Source organism: Bombina bombina, chromosome 10 (assembly GCF_027579735.1).
Source record: "Bombina bombina isolate aBomBom1 chromosome 10, aBomBom1.pri, whole genome shotgun sequence".
In the NCBI taxonomy this organism is placed as follows: domain Eukaryota; kingdom Metazoa; phylum Chordata; class Amphibia; order Anura; family Bombinatoridae; genus Bombina; species Bombina bombina.
Window position 1 is genome coordinate 192,642,242 of NC_069508.1, and position 14,961 is coordinate 192,657,202.

At 37.8% G+C, this 14,961-nt stretch overlaps 2 protein-coding genes across 3 annotated transcripts in view; one reads left to right on the plus strand and one right to left on the minus strand.

The window, feature by feature from the left end:
- Window positions 1-453, plus strand: part of EBNA1BP2 (EBNA1 binding protein 2) — a 15,124-nt gene extending 14,671 nt beyond the window's left edge. For both annotated transcript variants that reach the window (XM_053693613.1, XM_053693612.1), the window contains exon 10: window positions 152-453. In XM_053693613.1, coding sequence (XP_053549588.1) covers window positions 152-202 — 51 coding nt within the window. In that variant the 3' untranslated portion in view covers window positions 203-453. The remainder of the gene's footprint in view (window positions 1-151) is intronic.
- On the minus strand, window positions 337-12,512 carry CFAP144 (cilia and flagella associated protein 144). Its single transcript, XM_053693614.1, has 5 exons — window positions 12,431-12,512; window positions 11,892-12,123; window positions 11,528-11,587; window positions 11,339-11,442; window positions 337-1,410 (listed from the first exon to the last, which is right to left on the minus strand). The coding sequence occupies exons 2-5, from the start codon at window positions 12,025-12,027 to the stop codon at window positions 1,297-1,299; spliced, it is 414 nt and encodes a 137-aa protein (XP_053549589.1). The 5' UTR covers window positions 12,028-12,123; window positions 12,431-12,512; the 3' UTR covers window positions 337-1,296.
- Between the last annotated feature and the right edge of the window lie 2,449 nt (window positions 12,513-14,961).

The following is a 14,961-nucleotide window of genomic DNA, read 5'->3' on the forward strand; positions in this document are numbered from 1 at the left end:
CTATATCTCTATATCTATATCTCTATATCTATATCTCTATATCTATATCTCTATATCTATATCTATATATCTCTCTAAAGCTCTGTACAGTGTTATCCTATTTTAACTTTTTACATTTATTCAATTTTTTCCCACTTTTTATTTTTTATAGAAACGACCTGGTAAGAGTGTGAGACAGAAAATGAAGAATAAAGGCCGGTAAAGTGCAGGTTCTAAAGCTCCTGTGTCATAATCTGATGGTCTAGTTCATCACAAATTCTGTTACCCTGGAATATTGATCTTCTAGAGACTGGGAGTGTTTCCCAAGAATTCTCTTAGTGTTTGGAGAAACAGAACTTCAGAGATTTATTTTCCTTTTATTTCAAAGGACAAAAAAATGAAATAACAGAATCCTGTTTATAAAACCGTACAGTTTGTATGCGCATTTGTCAATAAAACTTTATTTCAACTATATATTACTTACAGACGTCAATACTAATTAGCATATTTAAATATGGCCTTAATTGCAAAACACCCACTGATCTATAGTATGCACCAAAGGAACTGCTAGCAGGGCTTGGCAAACCCCAAGAGCTTAGGGGTTCACTTGAATTCACTTCAGGCTGCAAACAGTTTGTATTATTTTACATATATCTTTATACTAATACTCTTTATCTGGCTTCTACTGTACGTCCTATATAAAATCCCATGCCTTAGAGCAATATGAATTCATTTTTTTAAATAAAGAACACTGACACTATGTAGATTTTGAAAAAAAATAACAATGGGAGATTTTGTTCCTGCAAGTTTTTTAGCTGCTGGGGAAAAACATAAAATAAAGTATATTCACATTTAGTTTTAATTACTGATATTTGGTGCAATCCCAATAAATATTTCAGTAACACAAATGTTTGTTACATTGGTGCGGGGCATGGAGCATTGGTTGGTTGTTTTTTCTGAAAAATTGTGCTGGTCCCAGTTCCTTCAAAGAGGTCGTTATGCCCCCATCAACAGTGATTGTGTAGGTCACAGCACCAGACACAGGCTTGTGCAAAGTATCCCAAGAACATGAATTCCAATCTGAACTGCTCTTGATTTGCAAAACCTTAATTTTGTGCAAAGTGACAGTGACATGATTTTATAATAGTTTTTTTATTACAGACTTAGTGCTTCACTGATGAGATAACTGTACTGTCTCTTTAAGTGAATGTCACCACAGTTTGTTGAAAGGAAAAAAACAAAAACTTAATTGCGCCCTGTAAGTGGTGACAAAATACATGACTGGTGTTTTGCACCCAGCGTTACACTCCCGCTCCTTTACTTCATGTTCTGGCTCTGTTCTTTAAGGCGCCATGCTGTCTCCATATAAGAGGTGATCTCTGTGTTCTGTCTGTGGTGATTCAGTCGTCGATCTGTTCGATCAACCTGTATCTAAATAAAGAAAATGACACTGCAACATTATAGACTGTGTATAGTAACGTTTTGTCTAAATTAAAGTCTCATGATTCAGAGCAGCAACTTTATACAACTTTCCTATTCACTTCTATAATCAAATGTGCTTTGTTTTTTTGGTATCTTTTGCTGAAGAGTAAACCCATGTAGGCTGACAGGAGCTCATGAGCGTGCACATGTCTATGGCAGCAGCGTTTACAACGGTTAGTAGCGGTGTTATACATTTCTGCAAAGACTGCTCCCCATTGAGGGCTAAAGGCACGTGCACACTCCTGAACTATTACACTATTTAGGTTTACCTTTAATAAAGGATACCAAAAGCACATTTGATTATAGAAGTAAATAGGAAAGTGTTTTAGAAATTGCACATTCTATAATCTGAATCATAAAGTTTTGTTTTTACTGTTAATTTGTTACCTGGAATTTGTTCAGAACAAAACTACAGAAATGATAAATATTTTTTGCTTATGATGTAAATTTATTATGAACTATGATTTGGTTTAAGGATTAAATGCATTTTCTATTTATCCCATTATTTATTTAGTGGCGCTTTATGTATTTATAACCATACAGCACTAAGTGCATTATCTCACAATTTACCTGGACTTTTGATAATTAAAGGAACATTCTAATGCATACATAATGTGATCTCATTTATTAGTGTGTGCACTTTTGCTTAGCAGGCCCTCTTTAAAGGGATATTAAACAGTGCTCCTTTGGTAAAAACAAATGTGTTAAATCAAATTAAACATAAAAAAAACAGATGATGTCAAATAAAAACAGCAAATCACTTGTTTTCTTGCAAAATTAGTTCTTAGAATTTCTCACTGTAGCCCTCCGTGTGATAAGAGTGGAACATTCTGCCTGTTCCAGCACAAGCAAATCTAACTCCCTGTTTAGCCTATTAACTTAAAGGGACACTCAAGTCAAAATTAAACTTCCATGATTCAGATAGAGCAGCAACTTTCTAATTTACTCCTATTATCAATATTTCTTCGTTCTCTTGGTATCTTTATTTAAATGTAAGCTTAGGAGCTGGACCATTTTTGGTTCAGCACCTGGGTAGCGCTTGCTGATTGGTGGCTACATTTAGACACCAATCAGAAAATGCTACCCAGGTGCTTAACCAAATGTAAGCTTACATTCTTGCTTTTACAAATAAAGATGCCAAGAGAAAGAAGGAAAATTGATAATGGTAGTAAATTTGAAAGTTGCTCTGTTTTAATTTTGACTTCACTAGACTATTCCTTTAATACTAAACCAACTCTGGACGTTTTATGACATTATGCTAGATAAACTTCCTGTTGAGACCACAGCCTTCTTGTAGGGCTGTGACAGGAAGTAATGGACACTGCACAAATGAAGATTTTTTTTAAAAAAAATGGTAAAAGCCATTTCTATTAAAGAGATGCAGCATTTTTTTTTTTATTTCAAGAGTCAGAGCATACAATTTTAAAGGGACACTTAACCCCCCCAAAAAAATTACGATTCAAATAGAGCATGAAATTTTAAGCAACTTTCTAATTTACTCCTATTATCAATTTTTCTTTGTTTCTCTTGCTATCTTTATTTTAAAAGCAGGAATGTAAATCTTAGCAGCCAGCTGATTTTAAGTTCAGCACCATGGATAGCACTTGCTTATTGGAGTCTTACATTTACCGACCAATAAGCAAGCATAACCCAGGTTCTCAACCAAAACTGGGCCGGATCCTATGCATCTCATTCCTGCTTTTTAAATAAAGATAGCAAGAGAATGAAGAAAAATAGGAGAATATTAGAAAGTTGCTTAAAATTGCATGCTCTACTTCCGGAGGAGGAGCACAGGTGTGTAGCTAGGTGCTGCACCTGTCCTGAGCTCATCTACCTACAAGCTATTGGCGAGGACTACGCCCAAAACCCTCTCATGGAGGGCGGCTTGTACTGCTACAATCATCACTGCTGGGAGCTCCATAGTGCCTCAACAATGCACTTATAAAGCGTGGAACTCTGTAAAGGACACTAAATCTGGTGCTAAATCCTAAAGTACCCTAACAAACAAACTTTGTTGCTAATATTTGGTGTCATTATATATAGGAGGTTGCCTGCTGAAGATAAATCTCCTCTAAAAACAAAGCAGTTTGTATAATAACTGCCCCGAATCCTGGGGCCTCAACTTCTGGCCATTCAGATGAAGGTGGTGGCTAACGGCCCTGCTATTACGGATTAAAGGCTGAATCCTGCATTCTCACCTGGCCTCTCTGTGCTGCCTGAAAAGTGTAACGAGGAGCCGGTGCTTTTCCACCCTCAGGTGGGCTGCGGAGGGAGAGCATTGTTCCTGGGGAAGAGGTGGTGCTTGCTGTATCACTCCGCTGGCTTGTTGTTGCCGTAAAGGGGGCCAGAGTTGGAATCGTCTCCTGGGGCTGTCTTCATATTCCTTGAGTCGTTGGTAACGGAGCCCCTCTCTACATGGAGTGCCGCTACTGATGTTGGCTTCGCTTCTGTACCTTCCTGAAGAGGCGCTCCCCCTCCCACCGGTGCTGCGAGAGGGGGGGTTGCTAGCAACAGAGGTTATCTAACGGGTGGTCAAATTCTGGTCACAAAGGACGGGTAAAGTAAAGTACTGGAGGCAATATCCTCAGTTGAATACCTGTAAAAGTTCAGTACTGGACGGTTATTGTCTAAATGTTGGCGGCTGTATGTGCTGTGTCCCCCACATCTGTATAGCAATATCGGTGCCTGAGATACACCGGGCAGAAAACTATAATAGAGGACAGAAAATTGCTGGGGACTGGGTTCTGGGCCTCATATTCAAATTACATAAAATGTTATTTTCTGGGTCCTATACCTGCCTATATGCGGCTAGACTCAATTAAGCTGGCCTAGCCTGAATATTTTAGCAGGGCAACAAGGGCAAAAAGGTATAATTATTAAAAATGGTAAAAATCTCTTTACCTCTGCTAACTCTCATATAGGGAAGAGAAAGAAAGAAAAAAAAAGAGACACTATCTTACTTATTTTTATTCTATTATATTTGCCTGTTATACCATGCTATAAGGTACTGATAGTTAAGACAGGTTTAAAAATCACTGTCCCCTATTTTTTCTTTTTTTTTTTTTAACACACTAAAAGTTCAAAAACTGGCTACATAATATACTGGTTAAAGCAGTGGCAAATGGGTATCAGATCTAATGTGTATGCTTTTTTTCTTGTTTGTTTTGTTTTTTCTGGCACAATGTGTTTCAAAGTACTATAAGGTAAAAGGAATTGAATAATGTATCTGTTTGGGTGTATCTATATACGGCTAGTTAAAGGTGTTTGATACATGTTTAGGATGATTTAGGAAGACAATCAAGGGTTATTATAAAGTCAAAGTAAGCTAATTTAACAACAGGGGCTCTCTCCCTTTTTTCTCTTTTCAATCTCACATTTCCTTTTGTCACCGCTCTGACTGATTTTGTTTCACATACTGCACAGTGGGTGTTTTTTTCCTTCTTTTCCCTCAGCAAGCACAGAAAGAAAATCTTTCACAATCCTCACATACCCCTTCCCCTTTTCTTGGGGTACTCTTCCCCATCTATCACTTGTGGAACACACTTGTTCCTCTTCCTATTTTTTTTTTTTTCACACAATCACAGTATATGGATAAATTTATACTGTCACAGACTAAAAACTCACCGTCAGCCATGTCGGCTAGACAAAGGGAACAAAAACAGAAAGGGCCAATAGAGGTTACTTCTGACATACAGTTAGCTGCTCGTGACTCTTTAAATGTACAAGAGTCTATTGATTTGCAATCTTTAGTTTCAAACATCTCTGCGGCTCTTGCACCTAAATTTGACTCCCTGAGAATAGAGATTAAGCAGGACATTGCACAACTAGCCACGGAGGTAAAACAATTTTCAGAAAGATTCACGGAAATAGAACAGAGAGTATCAGATCTTGAAGATCTATCCTTAGTCCACAATACTAAATTAGAAGCCACTTCTTCTGCCCTGCTTAAATTACAAAACAGGGTAGAAGATCTGGAAAATCGTGCAAGAAGAAACAACTTAAAAGTAGTCACGTCTTACTCTGTGTTTTCCCCGTGTTAATGACTGGAAGCTGCTGCTGTGAACACGTCCAAGAAAAGGACTCCTTACAGATTAACTGGCAGCAAAGTGATTTAAAGCTGAATACAAGCCGATTTGACTTTTTTACCGGCTTGAGCTTTATATGAGCTGTATTTTTCCCTGATTGGGATTCCACAAAGAAGCTTGGCTCATCTCCGACCTCAGTACGTGTGGGGGATTCTGAAGTTAACCCTCTGGCTCTTCGATCGTGAGGATAAGCTCGCTGGACAGCTTTTAATAGTTCAGCCTGCACCTGTGGCACTTTTCAAGTGCTTATAATCTAGTAAGTGATTCTGTATCGTATTGTGGGGGTCCCTTTTATCTACGATCTCACACTATTGTGGCGCCTCCTTTTTTCTCCCTTCTAACTTAAAAGTAATAGGGGTACCTGAGGGACAGCAATACCAGGACTTAAATAAACTAATTACACAGACACTCCCAGCTTTACTTAAGATACCTGAAACTCACACAGACATAGTGGTAGAACGGGTGCACAGGTTAGGAAGTGTATCTCCTTCACAAAATATGAGGCCAAGACCAATCATAGCGAAATTTTTGAACTATCAAGAGAAAATTGCTTTTTTACAAGCTTTTCGTAAAAATCAGCCCATATTTCTTGAAGGAACAAAAATTTTATTATTTCAAGATTTTGCAAATGACACTGCCTCAAAAAGAAGGGAGTTAGCTCCAGTTTGCACTAAATTTATACAGCAGGGACTGCGAGCAACAATTGTATACCCCGCTAGGCTCCGCTTATTACATGATAATGTTGTACATTTTTTTGATACTGCCTCTGCGGCAGAAGCTTTTTTCAGTAAATATAGCACACCTGAGTAGATGGGTCCTTTAGGAAAATAGTATTATAGGTAAAAGTAGATACATCAATCTGCCCACATGATGGGGTCCTTTCAGAATAGGGTAACAGATGGTTTGGTGATTATGCCATCTGGCATGGGTATTGTGTTTTGTTTGTTATGTTCTCCCCCTCCTTTTTTTTTTTTCCCTCCTCTCTCTCTTCCCCCTTTTTTCCCTCTCTCTCTCATTTCCCTCCCTCTTGAAATCTAGTTATTATATAATATGACAGGGATTAAGTTTACTTCCTGGAACATAGGAGGTCTCACATCACCTATTAAAAGAAAAATGATAATTGCATATTTAAAGAAAATAGGTACCTCTATTGCTTTTTTACAAGAGACGCATTTGAAGACTCAAGAAGTCCTTAAACTTAAATCCTCATGGGTGGGGGAGGTTTTTTCTTCCCCCAGCCCTAGTCGAAAAGGTGGAGTTGCCATTCTATTAGCTAAAAAACTTAATTATGAGAGAGTGCAGATCGAGATGGATACAGAGGGGAGGTTTATTATTTTGAAAATAAAGATTGCTAAAATTTTATATACTTTATGTAATATTTATGCCCCAAATGTTTTTGATTTGCCATTCTGGGATTCATTACAGGCAAGGCTCATGGCATGTGCGGAGGGTCCGTTAATAATGGCTGGCGATTTTAATATGGCTCCACAATACCCAATTGATAGAATGAGACAACAGCCGTTAGCCAAAAAAACAAAAAGGGATAATCTTGAGGCAAAATTGTTTTCCAGGATATTTTCTAATCTAAAAGTAAGAGATATTTGGCGATCCCAGAATCCGGATCAGCGTGAGTTTACGTGTTTGTCGAAAGCGCATAAATCCTTATCTCGGATTGATTTATTTTTGATAGATGAAAAATTATGTAAGAATGAGGTATTGACTCAAATCTTGCCCATCGCGATCTCTGATCATGCGCCAATATGTCTCGAGCTGGCATCGTCCACTTCTCCCTATACTAATTCTCGCTTTGTTTTCCCTAAATATTTAGCTTCGGATTCTAAGTTTAAAAACTATGTGGAAATTAAGCTTGCGGATTTTGCAATGTATAATGCTGAAGCCAAAAATCGTCCTTTTTTTGGGAGACTGCCAAGGCAGTATTAAGAGGGGATATCTTGGCTTATTCTATTAGGCAAACTAAAAAATTTAAAAAACGAGAGAATGAACTTCTCCGGGCAGTTACAAATGCATGCAATTTATATCTAATGGAAAAAAATCCACAGAAATGGGCCAAATATATTAAAGCGCTTGAAGCGAGAGATTCATTCTGGCTATATAGAGCTACTCAAAAAGATATCCGGTTTGCCGCTAAGCTTCACAGATACGGGAACAAGACGGGAAAACTTCTAGCTAAGCTAGTCAAGCAGGATCTAGGCTCCCAACTAATAGATGCATTAGACAGTAACGGTCAAACACTCAGTTCCCCTCAGGATATTGTTCAAATCTGCTACGATTATTATAAAGATATATACTCTGCTAGACCATCTAATAGTTTGGAGCGTCAGAAGTTCTGGGCAGAGATCTCTTTTCCAAAGATATCACAGGCCTCTATTGAAGATCTTGGGTCTCCTATCACGGACCTAGAGGTGACTAAGGCAATTAAAGATTTGGCATGCAATAAGGCACCCGGTCCAGATGCCTTACCTAACGAGTTTTATAAAATAGCATCAGTGGCTATAACACCGTATTTAACATCATTGTTCAATCATATGTATATACAGGGCATCAAACCTACATCTAATTTTACAGCCTCATATACGTCATTGATCTTAAAGAAAGGAAAAGATGCAAAAAAGATAGAATCTTATAGACCCATTGCACTCATGAATACAGACTACAAGCTGTTGGCGTCGATTCTTGCTCAGCGACTTCAGTCTCTTCTACCCTCTATTATTAACCCAGATCAGGCCGGCTTCATGAAAAATAGGAATTCAGCGGCTAAAATAAGGGAACTCCTGCTCACGTTGGATTTCTTCTCAAATTCCATGGCCCCAGACCAATCTTCGCAAGAAGATAGTATCGATCTAGCAATCTTAGCTATAGACGCCGAAAAAGCCTTCGACTCGGTTCACCACGATCACTTGCCATTTTCATTAGAACTGTTTGGGCTGAAAGGTAATTTTGTTAAATTTATTGAAAAAATGTATCATACGGCTTCTACAAGATTGATAGTTAATGGGTTCTTATCTTCGGAGATTGTGTTGCATAGGGGAACCAGACAGGGGTGTCCCCTTTCTCCGCTTCTTTTTAATATCTCTTTTGAACCTTTTGCTGTAATGATAAGACAAAAACTGGAGGGGATTGGGATTGCTGGGCAGGTGTTGAAAATAGCGTTGTACGCAGATGATATTCTTCTTTACCTCTCTAATATATCTAGGAACTTACCGATTCTACTCTCAATTATACAACAATTTAGTTCCTTCTCAGGATATAAGGTGAATATAAATAAATCTGAATTTCTATGGGTCAGGCAGACAAAAGATTCTCCTACAAATGTACCTTTTTCTATAGTAACTGATGCATTTAAATATCTGGGTATTATTGTCGCAAGTAGGCCTGATCGGTGGTATTCTCTTAACATTCTCCCTGTTTTAAAGAAAGTTAAAGATGCGTTCAAAAATTGGCAGAACTTACCTCTATCATTATCTGGTCGTATAGCCGTATATAAGATGATATTACTGCCTAAAATACTCTATGTTCTTCAGAACACTCCACTACTTTTAAAAAAGAGTGACATCACCTTATTTAACTCACAACTCCGTTCCTTTTTGTGGCAGGATAGGAAGCCTAGAATTTCTCTAGCAAAACTTTCTCTACCGATAGAATATGGAGGTCTGGCCCTGCCTGATCTAAGAGCATACAATTACGTGTTTCTGATACGAGTTGTGGCGGATTGGCTATTCCAACGCAACTATGTTACAAATAATAATCTTGAGGTCAGTATTATGTATCCTTTTTCACCGTCTGCGCTTATACATATGGAGACTAAGCATATCCCACCTCAAATTAAAAGCTGTCGATCTATATATAACATAATGATGGCATGGAAAAAAAACTGTAATCTATTAGGTATGGAATATCGGGTATCGAGCTATTTACCATTCCTGGGAAACCCACAGTTTCAATCGGGAATACCATCTTCAATCTTTCTGAAATGGAACACCCTGGGGGTGGCTAGGGCTGAGCAGCTTTTGGATTTACAAAATAGATGCATTAAATCTTTTGATGCACTTAGGCTGGAATTCAAGCTCTCCCAGAGAAATTTCTTTGCGTATCTTCAAGCCAGACACTACGTTATGAAGCTTTTGAACGATTATGGGTGGAATTGGTCACTGGGGCAACTGGAGAAATGGCTCATACTGGCAAAGAACGGAATCATGTCAATTTCCCCATGCTATTCACTGCTGGCTTCAGTTAGAGGTACAATCAACTTAGATAATATGGTTATTGACTGGGCTAGATTGTTGAGGAAAGAAGTAGACCCTGACATACCTTCTCTCTCAATCCAAGAGGTTGCTCGAACAACTCTCTCGGCCACTTGGAGAGAATCGCATGTGAAGTTATTACATAGGACATACTTCACACCAGAAAAAGGTTTAAGATGTGGAAATACGAGTTTCAATGCCTGTCCTAAGTGCTTATATGCCTCGGCGGACCTCCTACACATGTTATGGACCTGCCCAAAAATAAAAAATACTTGGTGTAAAGTTCAATTCTGGTTAAGTAAAGTTCTAAATCTCCCTTCGCTAAATCTCCTAGACTCAAATATAGTATTTTTATTATTTCAGCAAGAAGACAAACAGCTTAATATTAAATTTATCAATATAACTATATTGGCGGTTAGATACCTTATTTTTAAAAAATAGAAAATGCAGACTATTCCGAGTATCCCAGAAATTAAAAATCATATAAAAAAACAATGTATTCTCGAACAATACAATGTTAATGTTGATAACGATAATGACATTATTAAATTCTTTTGTAAATGGTCAGCATTTATAAAATCATTTCCTCTAGCTGAAAGGGAATATCTGTTTTATTCCTTACGTAATACTGATCTAGTCTTGCTGGGAACATGGTGAGGAGAGGCGAGGAGGGGGGAGGAGAGAGAGAGCATTAATCCCCCTTATTTTTCTTTATTTTTTTTTTTTATTATTTTTTTTATTTATTTAATTTTTTTTTTTGGCTTTAAATGTTGTCTTAAATGGTTCAAAATATAAAAATTCCTACTCTGCGTGCTAATTCTTCATAGAAGGGTAATTTTGAAAGAATTTGTAAGTTGTTCTGGAATTTTTTCTTTTCTTTTTTTCTCGATTGTTGATACATATTGCTATACCTGGCCCTGCGTGGTACAAGAAGGTTGAATTTATCTGTTTGTACGCATTGTTGGATATAAATAAACAAATTAAAAAAACAAAAATTGCATGCTCTATCTGAATCATGAAAGAAAAAATTGTGGTTTAGTGTCCCTTTTAGCAATTCTCTAATTTACTACTATTATATATTTTTCTTCATTCACTTGGTATCTTTATTTGAAAAGCAGGAATGTAAGTTTAGGAGCCAGCCCATTTTTGGTTCAGCACCTGGGTAGCGAATGCTGATAGGTGGCTAAATGTACTAACGCTTTTTGAACTTTTATGTCCCTTTGAATGAAAAGTGTCCTTTATTACAATAATGTTCTTTCACTGCAAACTGGAGAGTCCTTTCTTTACTGTAACCTTTCTAAAGACAGTATATAGGACACCTGCTGCCTCTATTTGTCTACAGACAAGATTTCGCTTTGTTCAGCATCATAGGAATAATTTGCTTCTGCAGTTATTTAAGATCTGACCGTTCACCCTATTACTTTATTTTAAATAGTTATTTGACTAAATAACATGTTTGATTTATGTGTTGCAACCTAGAAGGCCTGGATTTGTGCAGACACATCTATATCATTACAAATAGGCACTTACCAGGGGTGTTGTAATCCAGCCAATTTCCTGGTTTGTGGTTTGTGGCTCTGTGTACTTTTTTGTTGGTTCCAAAGCAGTGTGATGAATTATCTTCAAGAAGCTTTCTATGAACATAAAAATACTTTATAAACCCCTCATCTTATGAATTGCACACCCTCCACGATATATATAATCCCCTTAGATCCTTACCGTCTGCTGCTTCATTCTGATTATCATGCCAAGACATTGGCTTTCCAGGTATTGCATCAACTGTGAAAACAAAGCTCTATTACCTTAGTCAACATGGTCTTATATATATTTTTTATTGTTTTTGGCAATTACATTTCTGTGTGTGTGTATATATATATATATATATACACACACACACACACACACGGTATATATAGATCTAGTGAGAATGTAAATGTTGCATTACTGACCCCATGCTAACCCAACAAAAAAGCAGCAAACATAAAACAACTGATCATTGGTTGTTATGTGTAACTGCAGTAGCCCGGTGGCTAACAGATATTACGGGGCTGCCGCCTGTGTACCACAAGTGCCGGTGCCTTACACTTGCGGAAGGGGTTGATGCTGTATTCGGTGACCAGTTTCTGGCAGCGGTTCTCTTTGCGGATGGTCTCCCGGTGTATCGCGTTCAGAGAGACCTCGTCCCGTGGTGCCTTTTCCTTTGCAGCAGTCCCCGCCATATCTCCGTGCGACACCGCAACTAGAAGTGATTGTTAGCGTCTGGTTGCCAGGCAACAGCTCAGGCGTCAGGACCCTTCATAGCTGTCCTGAGGTGCCTATCATTATTTTAAATAAACTTTATTAAAGCCATCACAAGGGTTTAAATGACAATACATGCAACTTGTTTATAGTATAAGTGCTCAGCACACTGATTAAAATATATAACGTTTTCTAATAGAAAAAAATACTAAGATATTTATAGTGAATTTATGGAGATTTTAAGAAATAGCTGACACATGCAACAATAACTATTAAAGGGACAGTCTACAATAGAATTGTTATTGTTTAAAAGATACATAATCCCTTTATTACACATTCCCCAGTTTTGCACAGCCAACACAGTTATATTAATATACTTTTTACCTGTAGCTAAGCCTCTTCTGACAGCCCACTGATCACATGACTATTTATTATCTATTGAGTTGCATTTAGTACTGAGTTGTGCTACATCTTAAATAACTCCCCGGGCGTGGACACATTGTTATCTATATGGCCCACATGAACTATCAGTCTCTTGTAGTGAAAAGCAATTTAAAAAGCATGTGACGAGAGGCGGCCTTCAAGGGTTAGAAATTAGCATATGAGCCTACCTAGGTTTAGTTTCAACTAAGAATACCAAGATAACAAAGCAAATTTGATGATGAAAGTAAATTGATTAAAGTAAGTTGATTAAAATTACAAGTCCTATCTGAATAATGAAAGTTTAATTTTGACTAGACTGTCCCTTTAACAACTGTTAAAAAAAAAATCTGTTTATGACTTAAAGGGACACTAAACCCAAAATGTTTATTTCATGATTCAGGTAGAGAATACAATTTTAAACAGCATTCCAATATACTTCTATTATCTAATTTGCTTCATTATTTAGATATCCTTTGCTGAAGAAATAACAATGCACATGGGTGAGCCAATCACATGAGGTATCTATGTGCAGTCACCAATCAGCAACTACTAAGCATATTTAGATATGCTTTTCAGCAAAGGATATCAAGAGAATGGAGCAAAATAGATCATATAAGTAAATTAGAAAGTTGTTTAAAATTGCATGCAATTTATAAATCATGAAAGAAAACATTTGGGTTTCATGTCCCTTTAACATTTTATTTCTAGCAATTGTTTAAGAAACTTTGAATCAAATGTTTCACTCCAGCACTGTCTAGGGCTGCTGATCAGCCAGTATTCTAACAGGCAGTGACCAATATTTTTAAAACTGACATCAGTATAATAAGCTACTTGCCAATTTATTGTTCCTATTTTCCTGAGACAAACCCAGAATGCTGCTCCAAGGTCTCAGCTTGGCATGGATATCTGTTGGAATCAGACACCAGGTCCTTGTGGTTCTTACATATAATTGTTTGGATATTGTGGCATCTCAGTCTCCTGTACTTTACATTAGAACAACAGAATGAAGAAGAAATACATGTAACCCTGTAGATTGAGTCTGAGGATAGATATTCAGATAGATCTAGACATAGATAGATAGAGACATAGACAAGGCTCTATAGGAATATACTGTACATAACTGCACATGCCCATGTAAAGACTGGCTGCTAACGTCCCCCAGCACGTGGCCCCGGGTGCTAGTGCACCTACTGCACCGATGGTAGTTCCTGATATATTCATATCTATCAGTGATGTAGACTCGAGTCGATTGACTTGGACTTAAGCCGCTTCAATGACTCAACTTGGACTTGACTTGCAATAAATGACGTACTGACTCGACTCAGGACTTGTATATTTTTAGCAACCGACTTGCATCTTGTGGGAAAAAAAAATCATTTTTCTAAAATGCAATCTTGATCAATTTGAATAACAGCACAGCTTTGTTTAAATATAGCATTGTTGAACTTACCTATGATAGTTTTTTTACCTAACTGTATTTCTTCATTTTTTTTAGTAATTGAAACTTCCCCCCTCCCACACACTCACACCCACCACCTCCTTCTTTTCTGTTAAAGTTGGCTCGCAGACTTGAGACTTGACTTGAAAGCATCTTGCAGGACTTATAGGGCTAGATTTATCAACGCTGAGGCGTACAGGGGCGCGTATACGCGCCCCTGTACGCCTCAGCTTGCCTGTGGCAGGGCGAAATTACCCGCAGGTAATTAACATTGCACACGAGTGCAATTTTCCGCTCGCGTGCAATCCCGCCCCCTGCCCGCGCACAGCCAATAACGCGCGGGCAGGAGCTGTCAATCTCCTCGGTCGGACTCGACCGAGGAGATTTAATTTCGCCACAATAGAGGTGGTGAAGATGTTAGGGAAGCAGCGGTCTGGTATACCGCTGCTTGATAAATCGTGGCGAGCAAGTTCTTGTGAGAACTTGCAGCCGCAGGGGCTTGATAAATCTAGCCCTTAAAGGGACACTGAACCCAAATTTTTTCTTTCGTGCAACTTTCTAATTTACTCCTATTATCAAATTTTCTTCATTCTCTTGGTATGTTTATTTGAAAAGCAAGAATGTAAGTTTAGATGCCGGCCCATTTTTGTGAATAACCTGGGTTGTCCTTGCTGATTGGACAGCACCAATAAAAAATTGCTGTCCATGGTTCTAAACCAAAAATTTGCTGGCTCCTTAGCTTAGATGTCTTCTTTTTCAAATAAAGATAGCAAAAGAACAAAGAAAATTTGATAATAGAAGTAAATTAAAAAGTTGCTTAAAATTGCATTTTCTATCTGAATCCTGAAAGAAAAAATTTGGGTTCAGTGTCCCTTTAAGACTCGACTTGAGACCTGACTTGAATACATCACTGATACAGAAACCATCAGTAGATGTGGGCACTAGTCCTATAACCTGCTTACTTTAGTGCCATTCTGCAAAGTACCCCTGGAATTTTTCAAATGTTGACAACTAAGGGTTTACTTCTGAAAAACATGTATAGGTGCAGAGGTCA